The 17,070-nt window shown below is 54.5% G+C and overlaps 6 protein-coding genes across 6 annotated transcripts; 2 read left to right on the top strand and 4 right to left on the bottom strand.

Annotated features, from left to right (window-relative positions):
- Window positions 1-35: 35 nt before the first annotated feature.
- Window positions 36-2,201, bottom strand: KRP23_6342 (Aminopeptidase B; the record flags this gene model as incomplete). Its single annotated transcript, XM_067891524.1, has 4 exons — window positions 36-704; window positions 790-991; window positions 1,071-1,200; window positions 1,283-2,201. 4 exons carry the CDS (start codon window positions 2,199-2,201, stop codon window positions 36-38), a joined length of 1,920 nt encoding a protein of 639 aa, XP_067745871.1.
- Window positions 2,202-2,355: 154 nt separating this feature from the next.
- KRP23_6341 (CARD- and ANK-domain containing inflammasome adapter protein) lies at window positions 2,356-4,085 on the top strand (the record flags this gene model as incomplete). Its single annotated transcript, XM_067891523.1, has 7 exons — window positions 2,356-2,571; window positions 2,633-2,749; window positions 2,823-2,930; window positions 2,995-3,099; window positions 3,178-3,282; window positions 3,356-3,463; window positions 3,543-4,085. The coding sequence occupies 7 exons, from the start codon at window positions 2,356-2,358 to the stop codon at window positions 4,083-4,085; spliced, it is 1,302 nt and encodes a 433-aa protein (XP_067745870.1).
- Window positions 4,086-4,175: 90 nt separating this feature from the next.
- On the bottom strand, window positions 4,176-6,638 carry KRP23_6340 (Diacylglycerol O-acyltransferase 2; the record flags this gene model as incomplete). Its single annotated transcript, XM_067891521.1, has 1 exon — window positions 4,176-6,638. One exon carries the CDS (start codon window positions 6,636-6,638, stop codon window positions 4,176-4,178), a length of 2,463 nt encoding a protein of 820 aa, XP_067745869.1.
- Window positions 6,639-7,908: 1,270 nt separating this feature from the next.
- Window positions 7,909-10,337, bottom strand: KRP23_6339 (Mitochondrial Rho GTPase 1; the record flags this gene model as incomplete). The annotated part of the gene is made up of 7 exons (XM_067891520.1): window positions 7,909-8,074; window positions 8,146-8,486; window positions 8,567-8,768; window positions 8,836-9,527; window positions 9,598-9,717; window positions 9,782-10,023; window positions 10,088-10,337. The coding sequence occupies 7 exons, from the start codon at window positions 10,335-10,337 to the stop codon at window positions 7,909-7,911; spliced, it is 2,013 nt and encodes a 670-aa protein (XP_067745868.1).
- Window positions 10,338-10,541: 204 nt separating this feature from the next.
- KRP23_6338 (EVI5-like protein) lies at window positions 10,542-12,244 on the top strand (the record flags this gene model as incomplete). Its single annotated transcript, XM_067891519.1, has 2 exons — window positions 10,542-12,047; window positions 12,167-12,244. 2 exons carry the CDS (start codon window positions 10,542-10,544, stop codon window positions 12,242-12,244), a joined length of 1,584 nt encoding a protein of 527 aa, XP_067745867.1.
- A 604-nt stretch (window positions 12,245-12,848) lies between these two features.
- Window positions 12,849-16,262, bottom strand: KRP23_6337 (High affinity cAMP-specific and IBMX-insensitive 3',5'-cyclic phosphodiesterase 8A; the record flags this gene model as incomplete). Its single annotated transcript, XM_067891518.1, has 1 exon — window positions 12,849-16,262. The coding sequence occupies one exon, from the start codon at window positions 16,260-16,262 to the stop codon at window positions 12,849-12,851; it is 3,414 nt and encodes a 1,137-aa protein (XP_067745866.1).
- Window positions 16,263-17,070: the final 808 nt, after the last annotated feature.

Genomic DNA, 17,070 nt, shown 5'->3' with positions numbered 1-17,070 from the left:
ACGATGCGTTGAAGTCTTTTGCTGGAAGACGCACGTCACGTGCGCATGGATGCGAGAAGCAGCTCGATGCGGTCGCAAACCATGACGTGTAGCATGTTCTTCGTAACAGCGTACGTCTCGGCAGCAAACTTGCGCACGGCGTCGTTGGAGCTCGATGTGAGCAGTCGATAGACTGGCAGCTGAAATTTCTGCTTGCCTTGCATCTCGAGAAATCTGCGCACGACTGGCAGTTTGCTGACGACGCCATTCCGTGTTAGTACCAGTGCCCAGCGGAACAGGATTTCCGAGTTCCGTGAATCCCATAGCGCGAGGGTATCACCCAGTGCAATTACCACGTCTGCGCTCGAGAACTTCGTTTCCAGGCAGCAATCCAGGAAGTAGAGTACCGGTTGCGCCTCCCACTGCTTGGCCTCTTCCGACAGGTACAGGACACTAGGCTGCACGGGAGTGGACGATGACTGCCAGTGGAACGCCAGCGACTCGCAGTTTTGCATGAGTTCTTGAGCGTCGGCGAGATCTGGGGTGAATCGCGGATAACCCGGCTCGTGCAACCACGTGTTGAACGATATACCGCTCTTCAGATCCGTTCCTGAGGCGTTTGCGAGTTCTGGAAAACTCTTCAGGAAAAACGCAATCATTGTCTCGGCTGGGATCGACTGGAAACGGTACTCAGCGCAGTATCGTTTGAGGTAGTCATCAAAAACCTACGGGGTGAGGGCATTCAAATCATTTCACAACAGCAGTTAGTACGCGAACAAACAATCTAAAATGGTTATCGCAACTGCGCACCGCATCGGAGCCTACGAGGCTTCGTAGGTAGCAGACGAATGCATAGCCCTTCTCATAAGCGCACTGATTGTAGCAATCACCAGGGTCAATGCCTTCATCAAGGGGGACACGCAGTCGTGTTAGTGGCGACTGCTCTCCAAGTGATGATATCTCCTCGTGCAGCAGTGCCTCTCCGAGTTTGGCGTCCAGGCAGCTTAGAGGTCTACAATCAAAGAATATTCCCGAGAAAATGTCAGATACTAACAGGGCTTCAATTCTTTGCGGACACCAAACGATCTTACCTGCCGTGCGATACTTCCGTAATGCGCCTCTCAGCGTACATCGTGAAGCCTTCATTGAGAAAAAAATCGCTCCACGTTGCGTTCGTCACTAAATTTCCAAACCACGAGTGGGAGAGCTCGTGCGCCACAACTACAGAACAGCACAGGCGAATCAGCACTACAGAGCAGCAAAGCAAATACGCAGCTAGTAACCTCCACCCTCAGGTACGTACTCGACACGAGTGATTTGTCGCCTGCAATCGTGCAGGGTGACACGAACGTGAGCCGCGGGTTTTCCATCCCACCGTATGGAAACGAGGGCGGCATGACCAGCATGTCGTAGCGTTCCCACAGGTATTCACCAAAAAGGCGTTCACCGATCGTCAAGTACTCTTCCAGCACGCCATCGAACTCTTTGGTAGCAGCCTCAATCATGCAGGGTTCCGTCCAGATGCTCGACCGTGGACCAACCTCCGCTTCGACTAAATCACCGACGGCCATCGCCACCAAATACACTGGTATCGACTGTTTCATCTCAAAGGTGAATTTCTTCTCGGTAGATGTCACCTCCTTCTTCCCTTCCTCTTCCTCAGGGACATAGTCCTCCACGCCACACAACTTGGCACTCATGACACACACCAACTCCCTCGGCACGACCACCGAAGCGGTGAACGTGACACGTACGGAGGGCGAATCCTGACATGGGAAGAAGCTGCGGTTCAGCACTTCCTGTCCCTGAGTGTACACGAACGGTAGCTTCTTGCCTGCCGTCTGCTCCTTCTCGAGCCAGCAGACGCCGGGGCTCTGTGGGTCCGTTTCATAGCGGATCGAGAGCTCAAAGGCGCTTGCGAGCGCCAACTCGTCTGGGATTTCGACCTCCAGTGTCTCACCAAAGGACGTGAAAGGTTTGACGCTCCACTGGGCCGCGATCGTCTCCTCCTCGGGCAGAGCGACGCACACCGAGCGGATGTTCAGGTGGAAGACGTCCAGGCGCAGAGCGGATGCGTCGCTGAGCCTCCGAACGGACAGCGTGGCCATACCTGAGACGCGCTTCTTACCCATGTCTACATGCAGCTCCAGGTCCACATGGTGCGTCTGGAACTCGTCCAGCGCTGCGCACGTCGCAGGATCTCGCGTTGGTGCACTCGCCATCTTGATGACTCAACAATGGCTTCGTCTACACTCACTTGGAATATCTGCCAATCGCAAGGCAGCTAGGCACCGGCACAAAACGCACCCAGTCACTCGATCGCGGGATATTGCTAATGACACTGATCCCCTCTCATTTTGAAGCTGATTCAGGACCATGAAGCACGCGGCCTTGTGGGACCAAGTGCAGGGCTCCTGCGAGTCCGCCAAGCTTCAGGCGGCGCTCAGCGGCGGTGCAGACCCGTCCGATCTTCTGGACGGCTGGACTCCACTCCACTTCCTCTGCGAGAACCGCTCGACGGAGCCCGCGGCCCGCGCCGAAGGGCTGCGCGTGCTGCTCCACGCTGGCTTCGACGCGAACGCGGTGGACGAGGTGGCAATCAATAATACTGCAATTTAAATAGCAATTATTCACACAAGCTGATACACTGCAGAATGGATGGAGCGCGCTGCACTTGCTGTGCAAGAACAAGAACGGCGGCGACGGAGACCTGGTGCCGAGCATCCAGCAGCTTCTGACAGCCAAGGCTAATGGGAACCTGCAGACCACGGTGCGTAGATAGTCGTGCAGTGTTTTTTTGTTGCTGTTGGTGGGGGCTAATTGGGTGAAGTTGTGGGTGACAGGACAACAAAAAGTCGCCGCTGCATTTCCTGTGTGAGAACGAAGCGGTCTTAGCGGAGGCGTTAGAGGCTCTGCTAAAGGCCAAGCCGGATGTGAACGCTGTGGATGAGGTAGGAAGAATTGAGGTGAACGGAGTGTAGAGTTATGGGGCTGACTCGTTGGTGGTATCGACAGGATGGCAACACTCCCCTTCATTATCTAGCCGAGAACAGCTACGTGTCAGACGGCACGTTCGGCCTGCTGCTTGGTGCGAAAACTAACGTGAACATCCAGAACCACGTACGTTGTTGGATTTGAGTTTTTACCGGCTACTGAATCTAATACTGATATTGACGTGGGTGCTGTTTGCTGTTTTAGTTTCAATCCACGCCATCTCACTACATTTGCCAGAACAGTCGAGTGACCCAACTCATGCTTCGTCAGCTGTTGAAGCACAAGGCGAACTTCAACATCAAAAACAACGTAATAGTCCCGAGTCGCTTCAGATCCGCTCACTTGCATGGTACTTATTATTTTCTCTGCGTTGTATGTGCAGATTGGGAATACACCTGTCCACTACCTATGCGAGAATGACGTAGTAACGGTGGACATGCTCAAGGAACTCATGAGTGATAAACACGTGAACGTCACCATCCCCAACTCGGTTCGTTAAAATTGACGAGTTATTTTATTGTTTGATTAACTAAATCACTGATATTGTACCCGTTGCTAAACCAACCCAGTTGGGAAAGCTTGCTAGTGACTATATTCCATCAAGAAAGCAAGACTGCCTTGCTTTCCTTCAGAAGTTTGCGGCGCCTAATTTGGTCCCGACGGGCGGCAACTCCACTGCGACTGCTGAAATTGGTGGTGAAGATCCTAGCGAATTGCCGGAGCCATTGAAGAAGTCACTTACCGCTTGGAACGCGTCACTCCCACCTTTTGACGCTGCCTTCTACAACGCTGTTTCATGCGAGGCTGCCTTTGAAGCGATCTACGACGAAGTCCAGGCGGTTTCAGGTCGTGCATGTGAAGCCCCAGGCGACTCCGCAACTTTTGTTGCGTGGGAAACGAGTCTCAACAAGTGGCGGGCGTGTATTCTGCTTGCGTATGCGGCGCTTGTGCCACCTAACATTTGGCACCAATATGCTGAGCAGTTCCAACGGCCCGTGCCGTCCGATCTGTCGAAGGTGCTCGGAAAGGTGGAGGCAGCGTGGAAGCAATTCCCAGAGCAGACCCAACGTCGTGGTCGCTTCGAAGCGCTGGCTGGAGCATTCAACGCTTGAGATTGGGCTACTGCTGGACTCGTGCCGATTCAGAACAATGTGATCACATAACATTGCGATTTTGTTGTTACCCTCGGAACTATGCATAATCTAGATGAGGATGAGTTTATAGTCACCGCAACCGACTTCGTCCTTGTACTTGTCGAACATCTCTTGAAGAACAGAGAAGTATTTGGCGTGGACCTTGTCGACGTCCTCTTGCGTGGGCTTTTCAATGTGTGGCACGTCTAGCGGCTCCCCGACTACAACTGGGATGTCGACCTTGCGTGGGATTGGCAGAAGTGCGCGGCCATACGGGAAATACGGGAACGGGAAGGCAAGTTTCTTGACGAACCAACGCTGCATCATGGGAGCCTGGACGTTGTCCATCATCTCGCCTTCCTTGAAACTCAGTACCGGCACTAGCGGAACGCCATGCTCAATGGCAAGACGGATGAAACCTTTGTGGTGGGTGTACACGCGCACCTCATTCTTTGCCGATTGCTGCTGCAGCATCTCGGCTTGACCGCCAGGCACAAGCAACACGCTCTCTTTTTGCTGCAACGTGTGCGCGAAAGCTTGTCGAGTGACTTCACGCGAGCCGTAGAAGTGGAGCACATCTCGGGCGAGCGGAATTTGATGCAGAATACTCGCCGTCAAGATGTGTGCGTAGAAATTGGGGAACAGCTTTCGCCACTGCGCGGTGAACTGGAGCCACATCACTGAGATAGGCATAATGCCGTGCGGGTGGAAGCTCAATATGTACTGCTTCTCTGGGTCCAGCAGAGCCATGCGAATGATGGTTCCACTGAAGTATCTCTTGACCGTGTCTACGAGGAAGCTGCGGCCAGTAACCCAGCTAACGCGCTCCCGGCAACCCGTTTGCTGCGGGTTCCCACGGTACGTGAGCTCGTAGACGTAAACGAAGATCGTGAGAAGCAGCACTGGAACAAACGCATCCATGTCATAAATGTAGTGGCGGTACGTGGCTACGGCCGGAAGGCAGGCGGTAATGATCTGGGGAAGCACATACTTCACATGATATCGGTTGACTTCCTTCAGCAGACCGTTGCGCGAATCTTTCAAGTACAGGTGTGTCGCGATCGAGCGAGACACCACCATGACAAACTCGACACCTGCCGCCATCAAACCATAAAAGGCAACACCCGCAGGGCTCAAATTCGTTGTCAGCGCGAAAAACACGAAGCACAACGCATTTGGAACAAACTGGATGTTTGCCAATCCGCCGACGACAAGCACCCCAAGGCACTCATCAGCAAAGTCACGTAGGCGCTCATGCAGACCTAGGAAATAGGCATGCACCGGCGACAGGGCGACCGAAACCATTTCGTTGGGTTTCTCCGGTCGACTTGAAACATCATCGTCAGTTTTCGGCACGGGAACGGCGCTCGTAGAAGTAGCAACGTTCTTGTGATCAGCATCCTCCGTCCGCTTCTTAGGCGATTGGCCAGACTTCCTGAATACGAGCAACGACATCATCATGCCGATCTCGGCCACCACAAACAATGAACCAGCCACCGCCATGGCGCCCACGAACAACTCCAGCTCCACAACCACAAGCGAAAGCAAATACAACACCTGCAGCGCTGCACCGGCACCGAAGCACGTCCACGACACGATCTGAAAGAGCACAAAGCGAGCGCCGCCCATGAACGGCTGATAAAAGTTCCAACCATCCTTCGTCGAAAGCACACCGCCCAAGCCGTACGTGTTGAAGAGTGCCGTGACAAACAAAGCGAGAGAACCCAGTCCTGTCACCATCGGGTACCCTACACTGGTTCCCGACGGGTGCGGGAACATACGAGTGTATTCGGACGCCAGCGCCAGCAGCGTCGCACCAACGAGCAACAGCATGTTGTTGAAGTTGTTGAGCTGCACGACGAACCGGTCCTTCCGTCGCTGGCGATTGCGGTCCCGCCGCTTTTCCAACGTCAGCACGGACGAGATGATAAGCACCTCGGCCATGAACGCCGCCACCGCTTGCATGGAGCGGTTTCCCCGTCGGCAGAACGGAAAATTCCGTGCGCTGTCGGACCCGAAACACAATAGCTGTAGCGCCACGAACAGTCCGTACAGCGACCAACCCACGCTCTGGTAGATGGCGAACATGTGATTGCGTCGGTAGCGTCTCGCCAGTTTCCTGAGCAGCGACGAGGTGGGTGACAGTGACAGCGCAGGCGACTCGGGCGTGGGCGGCGGCACCAACGACGTGATACGTAGCATTCCTCGCGGCGCATGCACGATAGAGATGGGGAACCAAGCTGCGGCGCTGGTGACAGGCACGGCGAGCAGTAGGACCCACTGCGAGGTGGCGTACGCGTCGCTCTGCAGCACGTCCGCCAGCAGAAACCTGGGGTGGTGGTGCGTGAGCTCTGCCAGCGCGAACAGCGTGAAGGCTGCAAAGGAGGTGACGCCCATCGTGAGGAGGAACACGCCGCGCGCGCTCATCTGCTCGACGGGGACGGCAGAAAAGGCTTCGTCTTCGTCCTCGGGCTCTACGATGAGCCGCGGCAGCGCCTTGGGCTTGCGCCGGGAGAGCTGTGGCGTCTCCATTGGTCTCGTGGCACGGAATTCAACTTGAGCACTTGGCTGCAACTTGAAAAGTGAGTGGTGAACTGGAGCTTCTGGTGGTTATCACGCAGGGGTTTCGCGTCCGCAAGTGTATTTTTCTCGCAGGCGTAATCGCGAGCCTGGAGACGGAATTAAAGCCGTGCGTAATCGGCGCAAACAGCTCAAGGTGCCGGCAGCTGGGAGTGCTATGCGCGACGCGGACGATGTGGAAATGCAGTCGTACTCGGCCTCCCGACTCGGAGGTCGAGCCGAGTGAGCGCAATCGAGGCTTTGACAACCGTGCCAGTGACACGGGTGGGACCGACGGGCCAATGATTCGGCTCTTTTTTTATTCGTGCCACGCTCGACACGAAAGACTGCAAAGCATACCGTCAAGAAGCTCCATAAGTGAAGCTACGTAGTTACATGAACATGTAGCGAGGTTGCTTCCTGCAATGTGTCGCTGCTGCAAAAGCAAAAAGCGTCGCACCGCCCGGTCCGTAGCCCGACCAGACCCTCGATCAGACCTGGGGCCACTGACAGGCTGTACGTGTGGAGTCCACAACAGTGATTCATCCCTGGTGAATACATGCAACCTAGCACCCCAGCTCAGCTTGGAACTTGAGATTGCGCAGAGCTCGTTACTTCCATGCTCCAATTGCACGTACCTATATGTAGTGCTTGGCGTAATCAAATGCCTACAACACATGAAGTAGCTCAGTAGTTTTTGCTAAGTAGGTCAGCCGACTGTAGATAAGTAATCCCGACCACTACTGCGGTCCTGGCAATACTTCTACGCGTGCCGTAGAGGAAGAACTCTCAAGGGCATTACGCCGCTCCCGAAAAGTCGACTTCAACATGTCAAATTTTCCGTCCGGATTGGACCAAGCTAATGCATTAAAGATGGTATGAGCTCTGGGGTCAAGAGTCTTGATGCAATGGCACGATCAGCCAGCCCATGCATTAACATTAATCCTAATGTAGTAACTCGCTTCAGGAAATAATAGGTAAGTTTCGCGCAACAAGAAGTAACTAAACAAGCGAGAAAGATCTTGCTGATCATTTCTGCTTCGTTTTGACACGCAAAAAGACATCAGACTGAGCGAGTGACATTTTGCAAATTTCCGTCATCAATCACGAGCAACTTCACACGAGTCATGAAGCTAGAGTAAACCAACTAAGCGACATGAGATGGTCCATGTCGCTTCGATCGAGATGCTACACAGCAAACTGTTCAAGCGTCTTTATTTCTGCAGTGCAGCTACTTACATGCTCAACGCCGAAGTTTAGAGACAAGGTCGCTCACGACCGCCTTGCTCTCTTCCGGCTTTGTGACGAACGCGACAACGGCAGCGGCGGCTGTCAACCCAATCACACCCATACCTGTCTTTCGACCCGGTAGCCAGATGCCAGACGACTTGGAACGCGCGTTCTTGGGTCTGCGCAGCATACACATACGGCGTCAACAACCGACAATACGCCCACACAGAAAGCACCGCACGGTACGTACGGACGCAAGGCAGTGGCCACAAGAACACGGGCGACCGCCTCCTTGACGCAGTAGGCTTCGTAGCACTTGAGCGATGTCGGGTACTGTTTCAACGTTGCATCAATTGCAAAATCGGCGGGCTTCTCCTTTAGCAAGGCGCTGCTTTCGTCAGTGTCCTCCTTCCTTTCCTCTTCGTTGTGCATCTCCGGCTTGTAGCTAATCACCACTCGCGGAATCGATGCAGGTAGCTTCTTATCCAGCTCCTCCACGAACAGTTTGCTGGGTTCGTCCTCAGGGTTCAACACCAAGAGCAGCACATCCGCTTTCATCTCGATCTCATCATCCGACAACGCCTCCGTGATCTGCTCATTGCACGCACATTTCACAAGAAGATAGATTAGGCATCTACCCATAATTTAGCAGATGCATAACCACCACATACAAAAAGATACTTGGTCGTGTCCCGATCGGCAACAGCGCCGATGCCTCGCAGAATAAACTGCTCTTCATCTGCCGAAATGCCCTCTTTTTCGCCAACAAAGGTGCGCAGAAAATGTTCCTTTCCTGATTCTGGTGAGCCGAAGATATAACACGACACTACGTTCCGGTCGATTTGTATTGCCTTGCGCGTTAGGCTACGACTCCTGTAAAAGAGGAACATGAAATCAGTTGATGGCAATGCAGTGCAACAGCATCAAGGTACCCACATACTTCACGAGTTCGATAGCCGGGAAAACTTTGTCGTTGTAGCCCAGATAAAACAGTGTTTCAAGAAGCTTCTGTGGGTTTTCTTGGACTACGAAACTCCAGCAAGCTAGCCACGCTGCGAGAGGCAGCGTAGGCTTGCCGTCCACCATGGTTCGCTCATAGAGCAGTGGTGATGATATAGCGGAGCACGTTGTCCAAGGTGCACTTTCATCTTCGCAAATCGAGAAAATCGCTTCGACCTCATTTTCCGCAATGTTGTTATCCTTATTCGCATCAAACTGACGAAACAAGTTCGTTAGGAACTCGGCAGCTTGAGAGGTCAACTGTGCAGACTGGTCTTCTTCGTACGGCGGCAACTGAAGGCGCTCCGGAGGGATTTCCAGATGTAGGTCGTTGTTGTATCCTAAACTGCGCAACACCTGCCAGCCCGATTCTGGTCGGTTGCGATCGATAAATAGCCACCACAGGTAGATAAATCCTTCAACAAAAAGTCCACTGCGATCCGGAGCCACTCCAGATGGCACCTCGGACGAAAGGTACTCCATCAGCGTATCGATCTCAGTGGAAAGAAGTCGCACGCCAAAGCAATCGTACTGGTACTCATTCAGTTCCTCCCTGGTGAGGATGCCACTACGATCGCGATTATACAGACGGAATGTCCGCTTGATCGCCTTCAGGCACTTGGGTTGCAATTGCTACACACGAGCAAAAACAAAGTCGTAAGCATTGAGCCCCAAACCACCTGCTTGTCCACCAAAAACACACCCGCTTCTTTTCATTGTAAAGAGGTGCCACCGGATATAGCACCGCCTTCTGCGCCAGGAAGAAAGCTTGCGCTACCTGCGTGAAATTCTTCGCCGAGCATTCCACCTCCGACACCACAAACTGCAAACAAAGTAAAAAGCATTAGCGCTCATCTCTCCAGCACCACAGCAAACACTCCACCCACCGGATAAGTGTTGACCAAGTGCCGCACCTGGCTCGCGTACGGGCCATCGGTCGTGGGGGTCACCGCATTGATGTCCACTTTGTTGGCGACCAGCACGACGGGAATCTCCTTGTTCTTAGCGATGAAGTCCAGCCAGCGTCGCAACCGCTGGAACGTCTCGGGCCTCGTCAGATCGTACACCAGCAAGATGGCGTCACTGCGCTTGGCCGCGTTCGTCACGCGCATCAGGTCCGACACGCGGGCTGACAAAAGCAGTAAATGAATCAGTGCAAATTACCTCTAAATCATTGCAAAAATTTCGTATACATGAGGTGTCGGTGATGGAGATGATGACGTTCTCATCGCTCTCCTCGGCCGGGATCTGCACGTTGAGCAGCACGCTCGGCACCTTCTCGCTGAAATGGCGCGACACGAGCGAGCAGATGAGCGATGTCTTGCCCACCTTCTCGTCGCCCAGCACCTCGATACGCACCACCTGCGGCTTGAGCGGCAGCTTCTCGCGCGCAGGCTCGGCGTCGTCGCCGCGCGCCGGCTTGGACGCCACATTCGCTGCCATCTTTTCTCCCTACTTCGTCACACCAGTCACACATGAAATACACAAACGACACACCATTTTCACCCATCGGTTTTCATTGGCCGAAAAGCGATCTGAGAACAGGTGACACCAGTTGCCCACGAAACGGACGCAAAAGACCGCGGATCCCGACGCCCAAGCACAAGCAATTAGCGGCAGCGCGGGGCGTTTTGCCAACGACCCGCGATGGTTCCCAAGGGCCCAGCAGACTCAACTTCCTCCAGCCCCGCAGCGCCGCAGCGCCGCCACTCCAACTTGCAGATGGTGTCGAGACCCGAGAAGAAGCGGCAGCTGTTCTGGCGCAACGTGGTCAAGCAGTTCAACTTCACTGACCAATCAGAGCGCGAACTGCTGCTGTCTCTCACGGGCGGCGTCTGCTGGATGCGCGTCCTGCCCAGGGACTTTGTGCGCCGCCACCGGGAGATCTACTTCCTCATCTCCACGCCCGAGTACGAGCGCTCGGGCGCCATCGGACGCGACGTCACGCGCACCTTCAGCATCTTCGAGCGCAGCCGCCAGCATCAGCTCGCGGCCCAGCAGAGCGCACTCTTCCGCGTGCTCAACGCAATCGCTGAAGCTGAGGACGGTTACTGCCAAGGCATGAACTTCATCGCTGCACTCTTCCTCGTGGAAGGGCTGGCGGAGGCTGACGCCTACGCGCTCTTCCTCTACATGCTCAAAAAGCGCCACCTGGCGGGCATCTACCACCGCAGCTCCACGTTCTTGGACGAGTATCTGCAGCATTTCGAGCAAATGTTCCTCCGAGACTTGCCCAAGCTGCACGCCCACCTGCTGGCGCAAGGCTTCGCGATCCCCATGTATGGCATCGAGTGGTTTACCACGCTCTTCTCCTTGTCCACCAAGACAGACCTCGCGTGTGCAATCTTTGACCTCTTCTTCGTCGGAGTGCAGGACATCTTCTTACGCACAGGACTAGCTATTCTCAAGCTGCTGGAGGCCAAGCTCATGTGTATGGCCTTCGAGGACTTCTTGCGCGAGTTCAAGCCTCTGGTGCGCGAGCTGGACCCTTACCAAGTTATTCTGCAAGCGCTGGCACTTCGACCGAACCCCAAGATGCATCGTGAGGACACCACCGCACACGTGTCTCGCGAACATTTTTTACGCACGGCAGGTGCAGTGGCTCCTACGTGCAGCGATGCCGGTGCCTCCAGCAGCGATGGCAGCAGTGCAGACGGCGACGAAGAGTCAGGATCGTCCCTGGGAGACTTTGGGTTGCACCGGACACTACCTCCCGAAATGACCGAAGCTATCCGCTCAGGCAACGGCACGCTTGTGCGTCATTTGTGGGAGGCACACGTGGTCCATCGGCACCACAGCGCTGCTGCTGGTATAGTGGTGGCTAACGAGATTCTCCACTTCGCCATTTGGTATGGGCGTGTGGCCGTAGCGTGTCTGGCGATCGATCGTTGCAATGCCGACATCGACAATCGGGACGACGCCGGTCTAACGCCTCTGCATTTTAGTGTACTTCGCAATCAGCCCGACATGGTGCGTCTACTGCTTGCTCACGGAGCACGGATACAGGGGACCCGCATGAGACGACTTTCGCCGCTGGAGCTAGCACATCGCTGGAAACGGGGCGACACAACAGCGGCTCGACTTGTACTAGAAAAGGAAGAGGTGTGCTTGTACTGCAACTCGAAGTTCGACATGCTGGCTCTTGAGACGGCGGTATGTGGTCACTGCGAATTTCGCTACTGCTGCAAGCCACAGCATGCTCTTTGTATCTTCAAGCACCAGTGTCCGCGAGCAAACCGCTCTGATGGTGGCCGTGTCCGCGGATTCGGCAGGGATCGTCGGCTTTCCGAACCAACGATGGCGATGCTCAATGTTTGCGACGACAGTGGGGACAGCAACAACGACGATGAGACTCCGGCGGAGTTAGCTGAACTGCCCTGCAGTCGATCAAGGGGGTCCAGCACGTCAACCGCAACGTGCGTCTCAACGTGCAGTCGGGTTGGGAGCAGCGTTACCCTGAGTCGCAGCGTTTCCGAGTCGTCATCACTCGAGTTTTTGACCTCGCCAACAGCGATGTCGTGGCTTGGGTCGCCCCGCTTTTTCGACGATATCGTTGTCAGAGCCGCTGATCGAGCCCAGACCGACCAAGATGTCAAAGACACCAATCCTCAAACAAGTGACCATACATCGGCTCGGCAGACCTGGCATGTGGCCACACGGCCTTTGCTTGAATTCCCCGACCGCCCGGAATGGTACTGCAACGCTCGTGAGTGTCACTTCGTCTTCGCGCTTTTTGCGCAGGCAGCGAAGTGCTCACGTTGTACCGGATACTTCTGCTCCGAGCACGTTGACAGCAAAACCAAGCACTGCTTCGAGTGTCGGCGAGATACAATACGCTCTCCCCGTTCATCCGCAACGGGAACTGCGAAGGCAGTCTTAGACTAGCACGGTAGAGCTAGATTCAGTTTATCCATGGCTAATGAAAAAGGAACAAGGTTTGAACGAGGCTTTTGTTTATTCGTACACCACGAGCGATTGCTCGTCTATCTCCAGGTCGCTGCTGCTCACACTGCTTGACCTTGAACGGGGTGCCTGGCGAGACTTTTCCGCCGCCTCAAGCACGCTAACTCGAACGTCGGGCAACTCACCATCGGTCTCCAATCCTGCCTCCACACCCTCACTATTACTATTGCTATCGTCCTCCGGGATCGTACGGAACGAGTTGAACTTGGCTGGGTTATGCCTGGCAAGTCCAGGTACCGCGACGCCCGCGTCATCGCAGCCGCACATTGAATCACGCCGCGCTCTCCTGTTGAGCCCCGAATCGTCTTCCTTTTCATACTGTCGCTCTAGCGCATCACGTTCCTCTCGCATCTGATCAGCCACGATACCTTCCTCGAAGCGCGCCTGCTTGAGGCGCTGTAACTCCTGCTCGTAGTGCGCAACGTTCGATCTCAAATTTGACATGCACTCGTCAATATCCGGAAACATAATGTACATGAGGTCCCAGAGCGGCGCCACGATCTTCTGCGCGAAGAAGAGCTGACCTTCAACCATCTTCAGCGGGTCATCGATATTCCTGTACGAGATCGGGATGTTCTCAGCCTGCTCCAATAGAGCCTGGTATGCGAATTCCTTCGAGATCATGTTGCTCCACTTCAGAGCCACAGGCTTCGGAAATACTTGGCCTGACAGGTCGCTGGCATGCACAAGGGTCTTCACAAGGAACAACCGGTCCTCCACAGTGCCATTGTAGGCCCAGCCACCCTTAGTTGGCCGCGCACTAGAGGTTCGGACAGGCGCGCTCTTGGCGCCGGAGGTAGAGTGGAAACTACTCGGTGCCGATCCACTTGTACTTCCACGTGGAGTACCTGCTACGGAGCCTTCAGGTTGCATCACAGCATCGCGCAACACGTTCAGGATCTCTGGGTCATGCTCTCCTTGACCCTTAGCGGCCGTAATATCAAGCATTGGCTTCACTCCACTACTCGTTGCTATGGTTGCAGTAACACTGGAGCTGTCACGCTTGACCGACGAGATCGTTGTTGTGTCAACATGATGACTTGCCGGCCGGAGAACCTTTTCGATCGCCTCCAGGAACTTGAAATGGTTTGCCATATCCGTGCCCAGGATAGCGGTGATCACCATTTTACGCACGTGCCGATAATCAGCAGGAGTCAGGTTCTGCAGGATATTAGCATTCTTCTCCTTGGAAATCAACCGGAACGTCGTGTAAGCGTGATGGTGTTCCAAAACCGACTCATCGCTGTAAAGCATCGCTAACTGTGAGCCGGACACAACCTCGAAATCATTCGTGTGGCCAGGGTGGTCTACATCGTGGCCCAGTGAAGCAATTAAGCATGCTGCGATATCCAACGGGTGGAGCATTTGGCCTGCGTCCGTTGTACTCAGCAGGAGGTAGGACGCGTGAACCACCGAGAAGGCGTGCAGAAAGTTGTGGAACGGATTCGGGTGGTAGTGCTCTTTCATTGCCACAATGAAGTTCTGCAAGCGGTGTTTCGTTGTGTGCAGTACCTCATCCACCTTCAAGTCCAGATACATCTCTTCCAGCAGCTTTGGTAGTGCAGCCGGGTCCGTGGTAAATACGTTGAAATCCCAGGAAGGAAAACGTGAGCCTGGTGGCGCGCTGAAGAGCAAACCAGACGGAATGCTTTCATTGCTTCCCACGAATTCATACCCCAATCGACCGGACTGGTGATGTTTGCCGCCAACTGCGCGGTTAAGGCGCTGAGCAGTCTCCACAGTGACCGCATTATCACTTGTATCATCCCTGGTAACCGCTGGTGCCGTCAGTGTTGGTTGCTCAACTTGAGCCTCAAGCTTGGCAGCTGCTGCGCATTCGGGGCAGTCCGCCACATGCCGACCGCTCGGGACAAACGAATTTCGAAGGCAGGCTTCTGGGTGCCCGCGGGGTGCGGCTGCATAGCTCGTATAACACTCAAGCAGGTTCACCTGACTTCGGGCTCGCTTCGCCAGAACCTGCTCTGCACGTGTATCCGCTAGCAACTTGATGTACTCGATCTCGTTACTGCGTCGTCGAAGAATTACTGCGACCTCACAGGCAAATGCTTCAAGCGCACACTCATCGTCAAACGTAAAACCTGGTGAGCATCCTGCAGTGATCCCATTTGGCACTTCACTCTCCACCTTGTTGATGATTTCCAGTACGCCAATAGGCCGGCTGCTACCAGCTGAAGCTCCCTCGTTGACCTGTGAAGATTCTTGAATGCCTACAGGAACGTAGAGCACGCAACGCGTGTTTACACCTCGCCGCTGGTCTGTCATCCAGTTGTAGCGACGATCCGTCGTTGGGCTCCGAACATTGATCGTTTGCTGCGCCATAGCTGCAAGACCCAGCATACTCGCTCGAAGAGGAACACGAAGCGTCTCGTCGTGGTAGCTAGAAGACAGCGACCAAAGCTCTTCCGTCTCCCAATCTACCATAAAAAGCGATACCCGCTCGGCCTTGGTAATATGGCAGGCACCGTCGATCACGCCATCGACAAGGTTTAATACCGTGTCTTCCGTATCCGACGAGCTAATAATGTGCAGCAGGGCTTTCTGAGTACGCTCCGACAGCAGTACATCGTGAAACTCGATACATTTGCGCATGCACGAGCTCAAAATCGGTCCCAGCCAAGTCAACAGCTTCACGTGGAGATCATCCATCACACGTCGTGTAGGGCGGGAAGTCGTAACTTCAATGATCGCGTACACGGCGTCTTTCTCCATCAGCGGCACACAGAAAAGTTTTTGTCCTGGGAACTCATATGCTAAGTCCACATCAGGGTCGTACCCTTCTTCACAACTAAAGTCCACCAGGAACCGTGCTACCCGCGAGTTCAGCGCCTCGCCTACAAGCCCTCGCGACGGTGCGAGCCCAGACTGTGTCGGGTTGCCGCGCGTGATGCAGGACATGCTCTGTGAGTTCTGGTCCACCAAGAAGACCGCAGCTGCTGCTGCACCGAGATCATCCTGTAAAAAGTCCAGCAGTAGGCGGATCATGAGCACCACGTCGTTCAGGTCCAAAATCTGCTGTACTAGCTCCCAAAAGGCTCGGTGCTTTTGCTCCATCAGGTAGCGGTCGTCACAATCGGCGTCCGGCTCCTTGTCGCTCGACGAGCCGCCTGTGCACGACATGAGCCACGTTAGCACGCCGTTCACAACCGACAGTGGCGAGGCGCTGGACGCTCTTCTCCTGTCCTGACTGTCCACGTTGCAGTAGCGGATCCCTGTCGTGTCTAGCGGTGCATTGGGGCTGGCGGCGCTCTGGTCGCTCTCGCGTCGGCGGCGTCGACCGGGCATTTGATGCATGAGCTCGTCACTGTCGTCGCTGTACTGTGAGGAGGAGACCGTCGTGTCCGACAGCGTGTGCAGCTTCTCCTTGGGCTTCTTCTCGAGGGACATCGCGCTGGCGTCGCTGCTGCTCGTGCTGAAGACGTTCCCCATGCCCCGTGTTTCGTGTTTTATTAACTGCCCTCGCTCGACCCCTGCGATCGCTCACTTCAAAGTGTCGGCGTGTCGCGGGTTTCAGTGGAAAAGTGGAATAAGTGGCCTCTCACCTGCTCATGGACGGCTTCGCCTCAAGTGACACTCGCTGAGCTCGCTTGAAACTCGAGTGCGCGCGCGAAGGTTCCTCTGTGAGCGTCGCTCGCTGAGCGAATGCCGCCGCGAGCAAAAACTGACCTGCGGGGCGTCGCATGTCGGAAGCTGCTGCTCTATGTGCTCGCCCTTATTGCCCCACACTTGGGTCTAGTATGCCCCAAAAACGACTCATTTCGCGCTCTCCATGAGGTATGCGAAACAAGAGTTTTGTGTTTCGCAGCAATTCTCAAAGGATTTTTCAGCTTCGCACATAAGTAATAGGAATTCCAAATGGTTGGTGTCTTTTACTCTGTAAAAAGCGTAAACTTTCTCGTTTTCGAACGTTTTTAACAAGTAATTTACTTTTCACAAAGGTTGAAAGTGTATTGCCCGCTATCGCCATTTTGGGGCCTTGAAAATGGAGACAGCATTTTCGCGACGATTGAGCCAATCGCGCTCGGAAACTCATGAAGTGTGTCGATTCTTAACCCCCGCCAAACTCGTTTTAACGAGGTACAAGCAGCTCTGCTTGAAATTGTCTCTCGCGACACGTACCGTATTAATTGTCTCTCGCAAGTCGCGACTGCTCATCTGTTATTGAAGTCGAGACGCGCTAAGTTGTAGTGCGAAT

The sequence above is a fragment of the Phytophthora ramorum genome, assembly GCF_020800215.1.
Source record: "Phytophthora ramorum isolate Pr-102 chromosome Unknown Phyram_PR-102_s0005, whole genome shotgun sequence".
Lineage (NCBI taxonomy): Eukaryota > Oomycota > Peronosporomycetes > Peronosporales > Peronosporaceae > Phytophthora > Phytophthora ramorum.
The sequence above is the reverse complement of the archived record's forward strand: the minus strand, read 5'-3'. Positions and strand labels throughout refer to the sequence as shown.